At 39.3% G+C, this 19,293-nt stretch overlaps 1 protein-coding gene across 4 annotated transcripts in view; it reads left to right on the forward strand.

Moving 5' to 3' along the window:
- The window catches only part of CDKAL1 (CDK5 regulatory subunit associated protein 1 like 1), a 614,486-nt gene that overhangs the window by 402,754 nt on the left and 192,439 nt on the right, over positions 1 to 19,293 (forward strand). For all 4 annotated transcript variants that reach the window (XM_040249901.1, XM_040249902.1, XM_040249903.1 and 1 more), the window contains one exon: positions 9,273 to 9,418. In XM_040249901.1, the coding sequence (XP_040105835.1) occupies positions 9,273 to 9,418 (146 nt within the window). The remainder of the gene's footprint in view (positions 1 to 9,272; positions 9,419 to 19,293) is intronic.

The following is a 19,293-nucleotide window of genomic DNA, read 5'->3' on the forward strand; positions in this document are numbered from 1 at the left end:
TTCTCCTTTTACTTTCATTCTCATTTTTGTCTTCTTTTTGAAAAAAGAAATTTCTTCCATGTCTGTTTTTTTCTGCTCTCTCATCATAATACCAACACTGCTCTACTTAGTAACTTCTTCAGGAATGATTCTGAGCTGTTTTGCTGATTCTTATCTCTGATTCTCCTTTGTTTTTTGTTTTCATATTCCAGTTTCTCTCTCCTATTATGCTAATGTGGAAGTATTAGGAGTCCCTTGAGTATAAGAACCTGGGTGATTTGGACCCTGCTTAGAAGAAAGTTTTGCTTCTTTCATTTCTGAAGAAATAGAGCTCTCACAGAATGATATATTGTCAATAAATATTATTAACTTGATATTTGGTCTTTGAAAATCATTTTCGATTTTCTAAGTCCACTAGATCGTATCAAGTATAATTTTATAATTGTTTCATGATGATAGTAACAGCATTGCTTTAACTGTAATTTGTTTTTCTCTATTTTTTCTGTTTTTCCAAAACCTTAAAAATGAGTATCTATTACCTTTGTATAAAATAAAGACATTCGTTTTTTAAAACAGAATAATGTGGTTTTTTTTCATTATTTTATGTTCACTAATTACCATGTACATCTTTATTTTAGAAGTGAGTAGCAGGTTTAGCCTGTAAAATCTATGAGTCCAACCCTCAATTCTTTCTTTAAGGTAATTTCAACAAATAATTTTACAGTCAGTGTATTTGATAAAAGAGTGGTCTCCAAGCGTACTTATTACTTTTCCCAAATGTACTTTTAAAGATAGAATTTATATTATTAGATTAAAAAAAGCAGAACTGATATGACAGGTCACTGGATCACTTTATAAGATATACCACCTTATATCTTATGTGTTGTTATACCTGTTGACTGTTTTTGAGTGTACAGTTCACTGACATTAAGTACATTAACAGTATTATGTACCCATAACCACAGTCCATCTCTGGAACTTTTTCATTTCCTAAACTGAAATTCTGTGCCCATTAAACACCATACTCCCTGGCCTCTCTCCCCTTTCTCTCTCTTGAGTGTGCCTATTGTAGGTACCTCATGTAAGTGAGCTCATGCAATATTTTCCCTTTTGGTCTGGCTGATTTCACTTAGCATAATGTTTTCAAAGTTCATCCCTGTGGCAGCAATATTATGTTATTTTAAATATCTCTTTTTGGGGTAGTTTTATTCTCACCGCCAGAGCATTCTGTACAGACTTCATTTAGTTGTTTTGTCATACAATTTTACCATCCATGCTCATACTCCAAGAGCATACTGCGTTTTTCTGTATCTCATTTCCTTGCTGCCTGGCACTTAAACAGTTAATTTATAGTTGAATGAATGGATGATGGAATGATTCAATAATAATCAACATGGCTATTTTGGAGTAAGTCCTACAAAGGTTTCTAGGTAAAGGTAGAATGTCTGATTAGGACAGACATTTGTCTTCACTTATTTTAATGCAAACACTGAAAATGTTAACTCTTTGCAGTTTTGCATTAAAGACAGAATCAGTGCCTGTGTTCTAGGAGATCCTATTTCTGGAGTCACCTTCAACACTCTTAAAGTCATATAAGTCAAGGTAAAATAAGACCAGAGTTATGTTTCACCCATTACTTCATTAATGACACTATATCAGCCACTAAGTCAGTTCCCTGCATCTAAACTTATTCTTGGGGCTTCCCTGGTGGCTCAGTGGTAGAGAATCTGCCCACAGTGCAGGAGCTTTAGGAGACTCGAGTTCCATCCCTGGGTCGGGAGGATCCCCTGGAGGAGGGCATGGCACCTGACTCCAGTATTCTTATCTGGAGAATCCCATGGACAGAGGGGCCTGGTGAGCTACAATCCATGGAGTCGCAGAGAGTCGGACACGACTGAGACAACTTAGCACACCCGCATGCAAACTTCTCAGCCATCTAAAGATAAATTATCATTAATAGCATTAGAAAGTAAACTAGGGAGCATAAAAAGAGAACATTTCCCGTCCTTATATCCCAAATGAAAAGGAGTCGATATTGTGAACAGATTCTAATTTACACTTGATCTATAACTTAATTATAATAGGAAATTGACTTCGAAACTGCACAGAGTTAACATTTTCAGTATTTGCATTAAAATAAGTGAAGACAAATGTCTGTCCTAATTAGCTTTCATAGAAATGTTAAAAGGACTTTAGTGCCCAATTACCATTACCAATTCACCTCAGTGTCATACTCAGCTCAGTGTCCGAGTCAGTAATCAGACTTTACATGATGAAGATAAGAATATATGTTAATACTAAATGGCAAAACGCTAAAAGTTATAATTATAAACACACTTATTTTCAACTGATATTATCAATGGCTTGTTTTATTTTAAAATTATTATTCACTCTGCTAAGGCCAAGAAATCCAAAGAGAGCTCTTATATCTGGAATGTGGTGATTGTTACATAAATCTACACATATATTAAAATTCATGAAACTGAACACAGAAAAAAAGTCAGGTTTACTGTACTAATTTTAAAATAAGATAAAACAGAAGGAAACAACAAAATCTGTTGTGATTCAAACACTATATAACATGAACAAGTATATGGTAAAAAACAGATATATATATGTGTGTGTGTGTGTGTGTATACTTTAAAAAGTATATATACTTTTCCCTTTAAAAAAGACCATGTCTACCAAACACTAAAAGAACGAATCAATACCTGATCAATTTAATAGGGATGGTATTGATATAGTCAACCTAGTTAGACTGAGCATTCAACTCAATTCAGTTGGCTTCTCTTTAATATGAAGTAAATAAATACTTAGCATTGACTGGTAGGTTCTTTACCACTAGCGCCACCCTGGTAGCCCAATTAAAGAATCCAATCTGAAGGCAGATGTTAAAGATCTATCTAGAAATATTCAACTCTCCTTTATTTATGATCTGATAATCCCAAATGATGCTAATTTCAGATAACTTTTGTTTCATGTGTCACATGGAATAGAGTGGAAAGTATGTTCTGCTCTGGTTACAGGTGCTTGGTATATAAAATGACTCAGCAAAACCGGTGTTTATTAAACAGCAAACTGTGTCTCTGGGATGGGGATGCAAAGAAGGCAGTAACCTCCTTTGCATTTTCTAAACATGTGAACACATAACAGCCTCCTTTGATGAAGGAGCGCTCACTTGTGTCAGGCACTCCACTGGGTACTTTATGTATCTGTCATCTGACCCCTCCCTCTTTGGTGTAGGTATTTTTTATTATTTCTCTGGTAGATTATATCATTGCTTGCCAAGCATTCTGGTTTCCCTCTCTGTGATGGAACCTCTGCCTCTCCCTCCGCCGCGTTCGAATCTCTGCCTGTTAAACCTGAGAGTCGCTGTGAGACCTGCAGTGGCCAGTGAAATGCTTGCGGAAGTGACAGGCATGACTTCTGGGCATATGGTTCAAGTTGATGATTCTCTGTGTCTCTCTTTGCTTTCCCCTCTTCCACATTTTAAGTTTGGAAGTGAAAGCGACTTAAGCAAAGCTTCAACCAATCCATGACATTCCTGTAATATGAGGAAGAGTTACATTTTTGTTGTTACAAGCCACCAAGAGTTTTGAGATCAGATACAGTACCACCTGATGCATGCTGCTGATACACTGTCATTTCATGAAGGAAGAAAATAAACATTCAGAAACATTTAAACAACGTGACTGCAGGGAAGAACAGTAAATAGAATAACTAGATTTAGAGCCTAAGCCTGTTCAGACTGCTAAGGCCTTTCTCTTAACCACTTTTCAATACATATGGGAATGGAAATGTGTATCAGTATACTTGGGAGAATGGCATTGAAACATGTATAACATCATGTAAGAATCGAATTGCCAGTCTATGTCTGATGCGGGATATGGCACGCTTGGGGCTGGTGTGCGGGGATGACCCAGGGAGATGTTGTGGGGAGGGGGGTGGGAGGGGGGTTCAGGTTTGGGAGCGCATGTACACCCGTGGTGGATTCATGTCAATGTATGGCAAAACCAATACAGAATTTTAAATTAAAATAAAAAATAAATTAATTGTAAAAAAAATAGGCATTAAAAAAAAAAAAACTAGAACACAGGACAGAGAAATGTACTTTTATGGGCCACAGAAAGTTCCACTCCAAATGGAGTTTACTTGTTTCTTAAATTTATTTATTTTTTTAATCGAAGGATAATTGCTTTACAGAATTTTGTTGTTTTCTGTTGAACCTCAACATGAATTAGCTATCAGTTAGTTCAGTTCAGTTGCTTAGTCGTGTCCGACTCTTTGCGACCCCATGAATCGCAGCACGCCAGGCCTCCCTGTCCATCACCAACTTCCGGAGTTCACTCAGACTCACGTCCATGGAGTCGGTGATGCCATCCAGCCATCTCATCCTGGGTCGTCCCCTTTTCCTCCTGCCCCAATCCCTCCCAGCATCAGAAATGGACTGGTTGGATCTCCTTGCAGTCCAAGGGACTCTGAAGAGTCTTCTCCAACACCACAGTTCAAAAGCATCAATTCTTTGGCGCTCAGCTTTCTTCACAGTCCAACTCTCACATCCATACATGACCACAGGAAAAACCATAGGCTTGACTGCTAAGTCGCTTCAGCCGTGTCCGACTCTGTGTGACCCCATAGGCGGCAGCCCACCACATTCCTCCGTCCCTGGGATTCTCCAGGCAAGAATACTGGAGTGGGTTGCCATTTCCTTCTCCATAGCCTTGACTAGACGGACCTTTGTTGGCAAAGTAATGTCTCTGCTTTTCAATATGCTATCTAGGTTGGTCATAACTTTCCTTCCAAGGAGTAAGCGTCTTTTAATTTCATGGCTGCAGTCACCATCTGCAGTGATTTTGGAGCTCAAAAAAATAAAGTCTGACACTGTTTCCACTATTTCCCCATCTATTTCCTATGAAGTGATGGGACCAGATGCCATGATCTTCGTTTTCTGAATGTTGAGCTTTAAGCCAACTTTTTCACTCTCCTCTTTCATTTTCATCAAGAGGAAAACAACAAATAGAAATACTATTTTCTTGATCTGTTAGGCATTCTGTGGTCCTTACCTATGAAGTAGTCAGCATTTGTATTTTAAGCAGCCTTGATACTGCAACCCTTACATTAAAAATGAACTTGTATTAAAATATTAATAGATGCCGTTTCTATGCTAGTTGCGACAAGGGCTCCTCAAAACACACACCTGTGTGTGCACATGCCTGCTCACACACTTGCCTGTTTTGTTGTTCAGTCACCCAGTCGTGTCCCACTCTGTGATTCCATGGACTGCAGCACGCCAGGCCTCACTGTCCTTCACCATCTCCAGAGTTTGCCCAAATTCATGAGTTGGTGATGCCATTTAACCATCTCATCCTCTGATGCCCTCTTCTTCCTCTGCCCTCAATCTTCCCCAGCATCAGGGACTTTCCCAATGAATCATCTGTTTGCATCAGATGACCAGAATACTGGAGCTTCAGCTTCAGCATCAGTCCTTCCAGTGACTATTCAGGGTTGATCTCCCTTAAGATTGACTGATTTGACCTTGCTGTCCAAGGGACTTTCAGAAGTCTTCTCCAGCGCCACAGTTTGGAGGCATTCTGCCTTTACAGTCCAGCTCTCACAGCTGTACGTGACCACTGGGGAGACCATAGCCTTGAATGTACAGACCTTTGTCGGCAGAGTGACGTCACTTGCTTTCAGTCTCTATTACCCACCTCAGAGCTTAGGGTTGCTCTTGACTGCTCTTCTTGAGCACACCATTTGTAAATTACTTCCATAAGAATATACATTGTGATTTTAATCCAAAACTCCAGCAGATTTTTAGAGCTATAACCCATGTTGGGGTTACCTAGAAAGTATCTGATCTTGGCTTCTAAAATTGTTTGTTGCTGTTCAGTTGCTAAGTTGTATCTGACTCTCTGCCTGACTCTCTGCGACCTATGGACTGTAGCAGGCAGGGACTCCCTGTCCCTCACACTCCTCTCATCCTCTGCCGCCCTCTTCTCGTTTTGCCTTCAATCTTTCCCAGCCTCAGGGTCTTTTTCAGTGACTCGATTGTTTGTATGTTGGGGGGGGCAATACACAATTAAGGTTGGGCAATTATCTGCTTGTAGACCTGCCTGAATATGTGCTTATCTACCTCTTTAGCCAAGTGGAACTAATGGAAAGTTTGTTTTACTGTCAAATAGCAATTATATTTTAAATCTTTCTCTTTGTATGTGGATTTAGTTTTGACTTAAATCTCTGTTTATGTGTTTGGTGGTGTATACTTGGCATAGTCCTAGCCATTGTAGAATCCAGAGAATGGAGTAATACGTGATTACTGCCCTTGTGGACCTTCTGTTTGGGAGATGCATGGCCACGTTGCCTGGTAGATTTAAGGAAATATGTTGGTGATAGCAGGAACAGGTTGCTGAGGCATCACAGAATAAGAAGTCATCCCTTATACCAGAGAATCTGGAACTCCAAACTAAACCTTAAAAATAGAGAAGAATTTTGAAAGGGGAAGTAGCCCAAAGGTTATTCGTTTGTTGTTCAGTCACTCAGTTGTGTCCAGTTCTTTGCGACCCCGTGGACTGCAGCACACAAGGCTTCCTTGTCCTTCACTGTCTCCTGGAGTTTGCTCAAACTCAAGTCCACTGAGTCGATGATGCCATCCAAACATCTCATCCACTGTCGTCCCCCTCTCCTCCTGCCCTCAGTCTTTCGCAGCATCAGAGTCTTTTCCGGGTCTTTTCCGGTGAGTCGTCTCTTCGCATCAGATGGCCAAAGTATTGGAGGTTATATGTAACCAACAGTATTAAGTGAGAAGAGGGATAGAAGGAAAAACAATACAAAAAATATCTACTTTGTCTCTTTGGGTTATGTTAATATATGTTAAGTTGTGGTTCTTCTAATGAAAGAAGTACAGACTTTATGCAAGGGGTGAGCTTATTTTTGTGTTGCTGCTTTTATGAAGTTGCAAAGTCTGTAGTATGAAGCTAGAGATAATTACTGTTGGGAAATCTTTGAGAGTCAAAGGGGGGAAAACCCACCAAATTTATCCTGCTTGTTTTCTATTAACATTTTAATTTGAAAATTGTCATACTATAATAGGATGATGTTTCATCTAGTGAAATATCCTGTTTATAGTAGAAGGGCCACCCTGAGTGTTTCCAATAGAGTCTGTACCCCTTCTGGCCCCCAGGTCATGTTCACTGGGAACCCCTTCCAAATTTATTTTTTGCAAATCAGTACAAGTTATCACTCCTTCACTTACTAGTTAAGGAAGCTACCTTGTTGAAAAGCAATTCTGCCTATTGATGCTTTAATTAACGTGTATGAGAATGTGTTAGTATAATTTTAAACATTCTCCAAAGAAGAATGTTAGATAATTTATGTCTTAAATACTAACACATAAGTACTTTACTGGGTTGTCTTATTCTTACCATAGCCCAGTAACCCTGTGAGGTGGGAATTACCACTGTCTTCATTCTTCAGATAAGAAAACCAGTGCACAGAGATTGAGAGTAGAACTTCAATTCACAAATTGTGTTACTTGTAAAGGTGTCATTTTTTTTTGCCACAGTATGTATGTTGCAGGTTAGCTAAAACTGAGTCCTGCCCCTTTAGAAAACAGAGATTTTTGTATAATTGTTTTTTTCACACTGTTCAAGAATGCTGATACTCAAGTGTAAAAAACCTGAAAGACGCAGAGTGGTAGCAGGAGGCCAATGTATTTACTCAGAGTTGGTAGTGATGATAAATGTTCAGGCCTGCCTCCCACAGCCTTATACATAGTAGTCTTGAATAAGGAGGTGAAGAGCCTTCTGACTAAATACCCAGCCAAGAAATGTAAGTTTTGTGAAGGAGAACTTCAGGTAATGTGTTAGCCAGTTATTTTGCTGCCAAATAAATTCTTGAACTTCAGTCCCAATTTAGTAATCTATGTTTAACACAGTGTGTTTGTGTGTGTGAGTCACTCAGTCATATATCCCAGTTAATTCCTGAAAGAGAAGGTCGATAAAGGCTATCCATGAGTAATATCATTTGGTTATTTGAATTTCTTAATCAGAAGGATTTTTTAAAACCAACTAAGCTGCTCCTAAGAAAATAACTAGCTTGAGTTTGTCATTCTTTTCTTCCACTTTGGTCAAAATACTAGTATTCATAGTCAGTGGAAAGAAAATGAAGGGGCAAAGGGCATGGGTGATACATATACATGACTGACCCCTGAAGCAGTCACCTCTATGGAGTTAGGTGGCTCTTTGAGTCCACAAGATCCCTCAAAATGCTTTTCTAATGATAAAATCAGATAGCAGATGTGAAAGTAGAGTATAGTACTTTGAAAACTAAAATCACTGGACACATGCAAGTTACTACAGAGCAGTTCCTTTCTTGACACTGTTATCTCTTTCGGACCCTTAGTGTCCACTCTCTCTCTCATCTCCCTCTTTGCCCCACTTCCCCCTCCTCCTCCCCCACCATTGATGGGCCATAAGTTCGGCACATTTTTCTTATTGCTCACATAAATGGTTTCCTTACCTCAGTTTTCCTTTTACCATTCTTTTTCCCGTCCACTTCATATCCTTGGAGGAATTTAGAACAAGCTATGTATTTCCTAATTATTTCACTCAAGCCTGCCCTCTTTAACTTTGCCAGACAGATTCTTCTTCCTGCTCTTCCCTTCTTTCTCCTCTCTGAAACTCTGCAGCTTATAGGTAGATAGCAGTAGGTGACCAGAGGTGAACTGCTTGGCTTCATTGATACTGTGCCTCTTGCATGCTCAAAAATAAGTGTTTGCTAATTAGCTGAAAAAGAAACAGGTGAGTCACAGGTGAGTTTTTCTGCTTTAGTATTAAAAAAAAAAAAGGATTGACTTGCTGTAAATTTGGGAACTTTATTCAAGTACTCAGGATTCGACAGCTTCAACTGTTTGCCTTAAATATTGCTGTTTCTGCTGCTAATGTAACAGGCCAGAATATAACATTGCCTTGAGGCAAGGGATGAGTAGTGCTTATTTTTGAAGAACTCAGAACTCTTTTTAGTCTCTAGGATTTACATGAGTTTATCTCTGTTTCGTCACCTAAGAGGGACAATGGCCATGAGGAAGTAGCTCTTCTGTTAAATCCTCGGGAAGTCATGTTAAACTCCCAGGTGCATCCTAGAGTGTGTAGTCAGCGGACTTGACTTGAGGAGCCTAGAGGATTGGTCTGTTTTTAGCTGTGTTTATTCACTTGTATTTGTGAGACTTGATCTGAGGGAAACCCTTCTCTGATTTGTTAAAATGATTAATGTTTTCTCCTTCCATCTTTCTCAAGGAAATGGCAAAAATCCTTCATCACCCCCGAGTCTATGCTTTTCTGCACATACCAGTTCAGTCTGCCTCTGACGCTGTGCTCATGGAAATGAAAAGAGAATACTGCGTGGCTGACTTCAAAAGAGTGGTGGATTTTCTGAAAGACAAGTAAGTCTGTTAGCACTTAAGAAAATCACCGTTTCTTTTTTCTTTTAAAAGCATGTGGCAAAAATGCACTTATGGTAGCCACAATTAAAGGCACCAGAGAGAGGTGAGACTTTTGAAGCTTTCAAAGCCTTTAAGTTTTCCTTAGACACCCTTGATGTGGTTTCTTCTTTCCTCTCAGTTTTATCCACCTTCCATCTGTGCATCACACACCGTTAATTTGTGTAAGGTTGCCAGTCTTCCTAAGGTAATGTGCGTTATGATCGTTTCTGTACCTGACCTAGTGGATGAAAACTGCTTTAGCTTTGCTCTGCTTACATCTCCTTTCATGTGGCTTTTTGAAGTTGTCAACTGTTTCTGACATGGAGATAGGTCAAATCATGTCACTACAAAAGAGATAATTTTCTACGAGATAGCATTTTTGGAAGAGTATCTGGGAACGTCTTTGCTTTTACACACTTACCCCTGTAGTTTTCTTGAAGAATGGAGCTTTATAAGAAGGTTTTGAGATTCTGTTTTTTTAAAGTTCAAATTGCCACTGACCAAAATTAAGGCATATTTACACAATCTCAGACATGAATGATAATTTTGCTTCCACAGAAAACACTTGCAGCCTATAATTATATTCTTAAAAATCCTACTTCTCATCATCACCAAGGGTTGAATGCCTTCTATGATTATACAAGTCAGGAAATAGTGCCGGCCAAGGTCATTCGGAACGTTCTCAAGTCCAGGGCACTATTCTTCCCTTGGGGAATATGTCATTTATCTTGGCATATTTGTGGCATGGGTCTTTCTACTTTCCATAATTTTTTTCCCATAATTTTTTCCTCTGTTGTTTTTCTTAATTAAAATACAATTCTTTATTTCCATCTTGTTTATAATTATGTACCTTTGTACCAAGTACTACGTGGATATGATTGCTTTATACAAATTGTAAGCAATTATTTTTTCCACCTTCAATTAGCCACTTACCCTGACTACATACGAGTCTTTTTCTTCTGTTTACTTTCTCCTTCCTTCCTCATCTTCACTTTATGTGTCTAATTTTTTTTTTTTCACCTCTAGGCGTTTCTTGATTATCCTAACCACCAGAAATAAAGACACTTGGTTTGCATTCAAGCAAATCCAGCTAATTGTTCAAATATTCAAATCAGTGAATGGAAAGTATACTTATTCTAGGATTTCATAATTATCATCATTAAGTATATACAACTTTCAAAGTAGAAAACAGAATAATGATGGATCTCTAATACTTCCTGATCTTGAGAACGGAGGGCAAAGCTAAAGAATAAGGATTTTTATGTTAGATGTCTGTTGTTGGCCTGTGTCCCTCCTTTGCATCTGTTCTAGCTTATTCTGTGTAAAGTTGTCTCATGTACAGACAAGTTTGGGCACACCAGTAGGGTGAGTGTCTTGTTTTCAGAATTACAAATAAATTGTTGTGATATGTGCTGTGCTCAGTTGCTCAGTCATATCTGACTCTTTTGAGACCCCAAGGACTGTAGCTCATCAGGCTCCTCTGTCCATGGAATTCTCTAGGCAAGAACACTAAAGTGGGTTGCCATTTCCTCTTTGAAGGTATCTTCTTGACCTAGGGATCGAACCAGAGTCTGCTGCTTTGGCAGGAGGATTCTTTACCACTGGGCCACCTAGGAAGCCTCAAATAAATTGTTACACCTGTGAAATTTCTTGCCTCTTGCTTACCAGAGCAGTAGCAGGTAATGCAGTAGCAATAGCAGATAAGCACACGGTTCATATGTTTACACAAGATTTTGCCGAGAGCAGACATAGCCTGTTGTGCAAAACAGACAAGAGCACTTTCCAAATAGTTTTATTAATGTGATTCAGTGAGGTAAAGGAATCAACAGCTTCCTTTGCCTCCATTTGGGTAAGTGCTAACTCAGTTTTTTTGGGAATTACTGTGGCTGCTTAACTGGACAACAATCTCCTGACAAGTTCTAGCCTTTTATGCTACTCCAAAGATGGACCTTTTAAGTCTGTTGCCTCTTGAACACTCTGAGCAGCATCCATGAGCTAAATAGGGATCAAAAGATGGATCACGTCAAGGAATTAGAAAAGAGTGCTGAGCTCATTTTTCTTTTTTTTTTTTTTTTGATTCTGAATTACTCTGAGGCATCCACAGAGCTTTTCTAGAATTACCCAAACTGTCTGGAAGACTCCAGAACCTACCCAGGGATCTCCAGGATTTCCAGCACTAGAAATATCAGAGGTCCCTGCAAGAGGGAATTAGAGATTGCTTGAGAAGATAGCCCATCCCACCCATCCATTCACAGTTTCAATTTCAGGTGCTGGGAATCACTAGAATTGGAAAATACAAGTCTAGCCAGTTAGGATCTAAATTTTTTTTTTTATTAACTCTTGTACTATTTATAGTTTTAGACAGTTCATCAGAACAAAAAAAATTGTGTTTTGTCCAGTTTGTCTTCTTGCTTGGACTAGTATAGGCTCACTCTTGTGCAGACTCTAATATAACTTTACTCTTTAGTAGAAAACTTTTCCTGTCCTCTCAGGGAAGTCCATCTATCCAGTGAATCATTTCCAGTGATGATGGACATAAGGGAATAAATGAAATATTTTAAGTTCTGACATTTGCTTATTTTTCCCCATAAAAATCTAGCATAACTTCAAGCCAAATAGATTCCTGCTTCTTGGAAACAGCAAAGTTTCATGGATTTCTATAGAATGCCAGTCTGGGTAACTGATCTAGCACATAGTTGTTTCATCCAGTGTTTATTAAAATTTAATACAGTATTGTCATTCTTAGAAGGTCTGATATTACCATGTTGCTCCTGTGTTGTTCGGCCTGTAAGTCGTATCTGACTCTTTGCAATCCCATGGACTGGAGCACACTGGGTTCCCCTGTCCTCCACTATCTCCCAGAGTTTGCTCACACTCTTGTCCATTGAGTCAGTGATGCCATCCAACCATATCATCCTCTGTCACCCCCTTCTCCTCCCACCTTCAGTCTTTCCCAGCATCAGGGTCTTTTCCAATGAATCAGCTCTTCACATCCAGTGGCCAAAGTATTGGAGCTTCAGCTTCAGCTTCAGTCCTTCCAATGAATTTTCAGGCTTGATTTCCTTTAGGATTGATTGACTGATTTGATTTCCTTGCGGTCCAAGAGACTCTCACGTCTTCTCCAGCACCACAATTCTAAAGTGTCAATTCTTCAGCGATCAGCCTTCTTTATGATCCAACTCTCACCTCTGTACATGACTACTGGAAAACCCATAGCTTTCACTATATGGCCTTTTGTCAGCAAAGTGATGTCTTTGCTTTTTAGTATGCTGTCCTGATTTGTCATAGCTTTCCTTCCAAGAAGGAAGCATCTTTTAATTTCATGGCTGCAGCCACTGTTTGCAGTGATTTTGGAACCCAAGAAAATACTTCCCTTCTGTTTGCCATGAAGTGATGAGACTGGATGCTATGTTGCCCTATTTTGTGAGTGAGTGAAGTTGCTCAGTCGTGTCCGACTCTTTGCAGCCCCATGGACTGTAGCCCACCAGGCTCCTCCGTCCATGGGATTCTCCAGGCAAGAATACTGGAGTGGGTTCCCATTTCCTTCTCCAGGGGATCTTCCCGACCCAGGGATTGAACCCAGGTCTCCCGCATTGCAGGGAGATGCTTTACCCTTTGAGCCACCAGGCAGCCCTACTTTGTGCCTCATACTGAATACTTGATGATGGTGCTCACTTAAGATGGTAGGTCTGGTGCACGCTTCTTGCTTTTTAGCTTCTGTATAAGTGTGGCCCTTTTTATTCACATCTTGTTTCCTCTGAAGCCTTTTCTGTAATGAACCTTTAACAAATAAAGAGTTATGTTAATTCATTTTTTCTCCAGCAATGTGAGGCTTCTCAAATAATCATGTTAGGTATTAGGGATGAGGCATTTCCTAATCTGTTTCTTCAAAAAATCCAATCTTTAAAACAACTTACTGCATTTCAGAGTGAAATCCACACTATGGGATTTTACCTGAAGCTGCACGCTTTTAAACTCCTCATTCAGCAGTATTTGTGGTGCCATGTTTCTCAGACAGCAGAGGTGAAATCTTTTTAATTACTTTTCTTTACAGTTGAAATTGGCCCATGTTTTAGCTAGGAACAGTAGAAGTTTACAAATGAGCCAACGTGAAGCTGATTCATTATTCTCTTCAGTTGGTTGAAAGTTGGCAGCTACTATCATAACAGCATCTGGATTGAAGATAACCTAGAAGTGCTGGCACGTGTGGAGGCATATGGGACTTTATTAAATCGTGCAACCTTTGCAAAGAAAAGTGTCTGAATTACTTAATGTACTAATTTAAAACAGCTGGTCACGAGCAGACACTCATATGACTGAAATTATTCTATTCAAATTTATTAATCTAGTTGGAAAATTAACCATAGTCCTCTGATGTTTTTATTTAAATAAATAAGATGATTTCTTGAATGATGTGATGGGATTTATAGCGATATAGAAGGAAACTATATAGAACAAAGCATGACATGCAATTCAGGTTTTCAAGAGATTTAATAATTTCAAGTGTTTTAATAATTTCTAGTAAATACCTCGGAAATTTACTTTCATTCCCTGTCACTTTACTAGTTTGTCTGTTGTCTTGTTAACATAATACTGGGATTTAAGAAAGTAGAATGTTTGAATCATTTACTTTTATTTTCTCGTGTAATTTTAAAGAGTCACCTCCCAATGAGAGAATTTTTCACCATGACATATGAGGAGATGGTAATTAGGGTTCCAGGACCTTGGGGCCTTAGATATAAACTTTGAGTCCTTCCCCATTTGAGCTGTGTTGAATTTACAGTCACTCCTCAATGAAAACTATATATTGTCATACATGCTTAAAAAATGATAACAGGCAGGGTGCTCCTCTCAGTCATGTGTTCTAATGCTAAGTAAAGCAACTGCTTAGTCCTCAGATTCACACGTGAATGTGTGAACGGAACAAGCAAGAATGTCCTATTGATAGATGCATCTTAAGAAATGAAAGAGTTTATGAATTAAAAGACTTAACTGTTTACACAAATTATTTTGTTAAAAGTCCAGTGGCCTTGTGGTTTATGTTAAGTAGACCTTAAACATGGGAGACAAGATTCATCTTCTAGGCAAGGGTGGGATGATTTGAGAGAATAGCTTTGAAATGTGTATTACCATATGTAAAATAGATGCCCAGTGCAAGTTCTATGCATGAAGCACGGCATCCAAAGTCAGTACCCTGGGACAACCCAGAGAGATGGGGTAGGGAGGAAGGTGGGAGGGGAGTTCAGGACGGGCGAACCCATGTGTACCTATGGCTGATTCGTGTCGATGTATGGCAGAAACCATCACAATATTGTAATTATCCTCCAATTAAAATAAATTAATTAATCTAAAAAAGAAGATGTGATATGACACCCTCCCTGAGAGGATCTTCCCAACTCAGGGATTGAACCCAGGCCCCCCCCATTGCAGGTGGATTCTTTTACCGTCTGAGCCACCAGCGAAGTCCTGTAGATACACAGTGGACTTAAAAAAAAACCAATTCATCTCCCTTCATTTCAGTTCAGTTCAGTTGCTCGGTCATGTCCGACTCTTTGAGACCCATGAATCTCAGCACGCCAGGCCTCCCTGTCCATCACCAACTCCCGGAGTTCACTCAGAGTCGCGTCCATCGAGTCCATGATGCCATCCAGCCATCTCATCCTCTATTGTCCCCTTCTCCTCCTGCCCCCAATCCCTCCCAGCATCAAAGTCTTCTCCAGTGAGTCAACTCTTCGCATGAGGTGGACAAAGTATGGAGTTTCAGCTTTAGCATCATTCCTTCCAAAGAAATCCCAGGGTTGATCTCCTTCAGAATGGACTGGTTGGATCTCCTTGCAGTCCAGGGGACTCTCAAGAGTCTTCTCCAACACCACAGTTTAAAAGCATCAATTCTTTGGCGCTCAGCCTTCTTCACAGTCCAACTCTCACATCCATACATGACTACTGGAAAAACCATAGCCTTGACTAGACGGACCTTAGTCGGCAAAGTAATGTCTCTGTTTTTGAATATGCTATCTAGGTTGCTCATAACTTTTCTTCCAAGGAGTAAGCATCTTTTAATTTCATGGCTGCAGTTACCATCTGCAGTGATTTTGGAGCCCCCAAAATAAAGTCTGACACTGTTTCCACTGTTTCCCATCTATTTCCCATGGAATGATGACACCACATGCCATCTTCGTTTTCTGAATGTTGAGCTCTAAGCCAACTTTTTCACTCTCCTCTTTTACTTTAATCAAGAGGCTTTTTAGTTCCTCTTCACTTTCTGCCATAAGGGTGGTGTCATCTGCATATCTGAGGTTATTGATATTTCTCCCGGCAATCTTGATTCCAGCTTGTGTTTCTTCCAGTCCAGTGTTTCTCATAATGTGCTCTGCATATAAATAAGCAAGGTGACAATATACAGCCTTGATGTACCCCTTTTCCTATTTGGAACCAGTCTGTTGTTCCATGTCCAGTTCTAACTGTTGCTTCCTGGCCTGCATACAGATTTCTCAAGAGGCAGGTTAGGTGGTCTGGTATTCCCATCTCTTTCAGGATTTTCCACAGTTTATTGTGATCCACACAGTCCAAGGCTTTGGCATAGTCAATAAAAGCAGAAATAGATGTCTTTCTGGAACTCCCTTGCTTTTTCTATGATCCAGCGGGTGTTGGCAATTTGATCTCTGGTTCCTCTGCCTTTTCTAAAACCAGCTTGAACATCCGGAAGTTCACGGTTCACGTATTGCTGAAGCCTGGCTTGTAGAATTTTGAGCATTACTTTACTAGCATGTGAGATGAGTGCAATTGTGCGGTAATTTGAGCATTCTTTTGCATTGCCTTTCTTTGGGATTGGAATGAAAACTGACCTTTTCCAGTGGCCACTGCCGAGTTTTCCAAATTTGCTGGCATATTGAGTGCAGCACTTTCACAGCATCATCTTTTAGGATTTGAAATAGCTCTACTGGAATTCCATCACGTCCACTAGCTTTGTTTGTAGTGATGCTTTCTAAGGCCCACTTGACTTCACATTCCAGGATGTCTGGCTCTAGGTGAGTGATCACACCATCGTGATTAGCCGGGTCGTGAAGATCCTTTTTGTACAGTTCTTCTGTGTGTTCTTGCCACCTCTTCTTAATATCTTCTGCTTCTGTTAGGTCCATACCATTTCTGTCCTTTATCGAGCCCATCTTTGCATGAAATGTTCCCTTGGTATCTCTAATTTTCTTGAAGAGATCTCTAGTCTTTCCCATTCTCCCTTACTCAGTAAATAAAATTTGAGTGAATTAATGACCAGTTTATTTTTACTTGCAAGTTGCATGGGTCTAAAGTAAGTCACACCATATGATAGCATCTTTGTGTTGCCTTGTAATTTTATGATATTTTCTGTCTCAGAATTTACCTTTATCATTTGTTCCTTTTGTCCTGTGACATCCATTCACACACCCCTAAGTTTACTATACTCAGATTTCCCAGAGAAATGCCAATAACCAATAACTAGCAAGCACTCAGGGGTAAAGAGGAATCTTCTAGTGGCAAAAGCAAAGTAGAGGTAAAGTGGCAGCTTTGCAGAGAAAGTTCTGACCTCTGATTTCTCTCCACTCTACACTCAGACAGTGAAGGGTCACAAGGGCACGAAGCCGGGGTCACCCGGGCAGGCTGATTTCTCTAAGTGAGTCATGGAATTACCATGTCCAGTCTGTCCTATGCCCCACTTTATCCATCTATCTGCAAAAAAGTAATGCTCTCTTTTTAGCATGCTGAGTTCTTTTTCTTCCTTTTTGTGCTCATACTGGAGCACAATCTGATAAAAGGCAAATTATTATTAAACTTGTATTTTATTCCATCCCCTCCCACCTCCATCTTATTTTATTCCTAGTGGCTTGGCAACTAGCAATATTTGTCACAATAGAAGAAAAGAAAGTTGCCCCCCCAAAAAAAAGAAAAAAAGAATGATTCAAGAAGGATTCAGTAATTAAGTTTTCTTCCAGATGCCTTCCCAGAGGTGTTTCTGTTCACTGAATACCCACCTCCAAAATAACTTAGGCAAAACACTTCCCTCAAATATATTTTCTGGCTCTTTACCATCATCTTTAATATCTTTAACTCGATTGTTATTTTGACGAGACCCTAGGGTCTTTTTTCACACTTTTATCTTTTGTCAGATTTTTTTCAGAGGAAGTAAAGTTCTGCTCTTCTCCCTTCTCTCCTTTTAAATTTTTTCAAGAGAATGAATGCATATCATTGGAGCAGTTATTGGTCAAAAAGCAATTACTTTTTTTCTTTTTGAACATGGTATTATATTTATATTTGGAAGATTTTGACATCATATAGTAAATACCATTTTACTTGTGGATTACCCCAAACTTGATTCATTGGTTTGAAGGTAATTAAATTTTCTATTGATTTAGCTATTTTCCTTCTAGCCCAGTTAAGAGAAAAGTCTCATCACCCCTAACCTCTTCCCACCTTCTTTTGTAATATGATTGTAATATAATATTTCTTATAGAAACTGAGATGTTACTTTCCTTCAATCCTTTGTATGTTTTCTATACCTAAGTGTTTTCTTGTAAACATTAGAGGCTGTAAAGTCATATAGTAAGCATTTTTCCTTTCAGGTGCTTCATTTATTTCGTAAGGCTCACACATTGTCATAATGTTGTTACAGAAACCTGGGCAAGTGTGTAGGTTAGGTGTTTTCAATCTGCACTATAGGATGAACGTCAAGGTTCGCACAGTTAAAAAGACTTGTTGAAATCCCATAGTGACTTAATTCATTATAGGACTAGATCTTCAATTTCTACTGGGTTTCAGTCTTCCATCTGATTCTAATAACGTTAATTAAATGGTTCAGTTTTTTATTTATCTGTTTTGTGCCTAACACTATAATAACTGGAACAAAAACAACACGTATGTTTATGTATGTAAAAGTCATGGTTCTGTGAGTGACAGAAAAAAAAAAATAATGGCATAAAGAAAGTAGTTTATTTTCCAGTCATGTAAATGAAGTCCAGAGCTAGGAAGTAGGTCTTTATAAGGCTCTGGCATATCAGGGATGCAGGCAGGATAAAGCTTTCATCTCATGGTCCAAGACTGAGCTCCAGCCATCAGATGTGCATTCTAGTCTATAGGAATGTGAGAGGCAAAGAAGAGTATGTGTTCCTTCTCTTCAAATGCTTTCTGAAAGGCACACGTGTTACTTTGTTTATATCCAGCTGGTCAGAACCTAGTCATGTGTCTGCACTTGGCAGAAAGAAAGGCTAAGAAAGGTCACCTTTATTTTGAGTGGCTTTGTCTCCATTTGTAAATGAAGAGCTCTGTTGGAAATAAGAGTAGGTGAGATAGTGGGGAGCAACTAGTAGTTTCTGTCTCAGTCTGTCCCATTTGATCACTCTTCTTGCCTCATACAGAGCTCAGTCTTTATCTGAGAGAGATAACCCAAGCCCCATCTAGTTACCCTGTCCTGCTGTACCATGACTTAGGGTTGATGCTCCTTCCTTTTTAGACGGTCCAGTTGTGGCTTTCTGTGGACTGATGCTATAAACTAAAGAGTGGTGTAAAGTCTTTGTTTAAAATGGGTTAAAAATAAGATGAGTATTATAACTGTTTTCTTTTTTTAAATTTAAATTTATTCATTTTAATTGGAGGCTAATTACTTTACGATATTGTATTGGTTCTGCCACACATCAACATGAATCCGCCACGGGCATACACATGTTCCCCATCCTGAACCCCCCCTCCACCTCCCTTCCCATACCATCCCTCCGGGTCATCCCAGTACACCAGTGCCAAGAATCTTGTATTGAACCTGGACTGGCAATTCATTTCTTATATGATATTATACATGTTTCCATGACATT

Source organism: Oryx dammah, unplaced genomic scaffold, assembly GCF_014754425.2.
Source record: "Oryx dammah isolate SB20612 unplaced genomic scaffold, SCBI_Odam_1.1 HiC_scaffold_11, whole genome shotgun sequence".
Classification (NCBI taxonomy): domain Eukaryota; kingdom Metazoa; phylum Chordata; class Mammalia; order Artiodactyla; family Bovidae; genus Oryx; species Oryx dammah.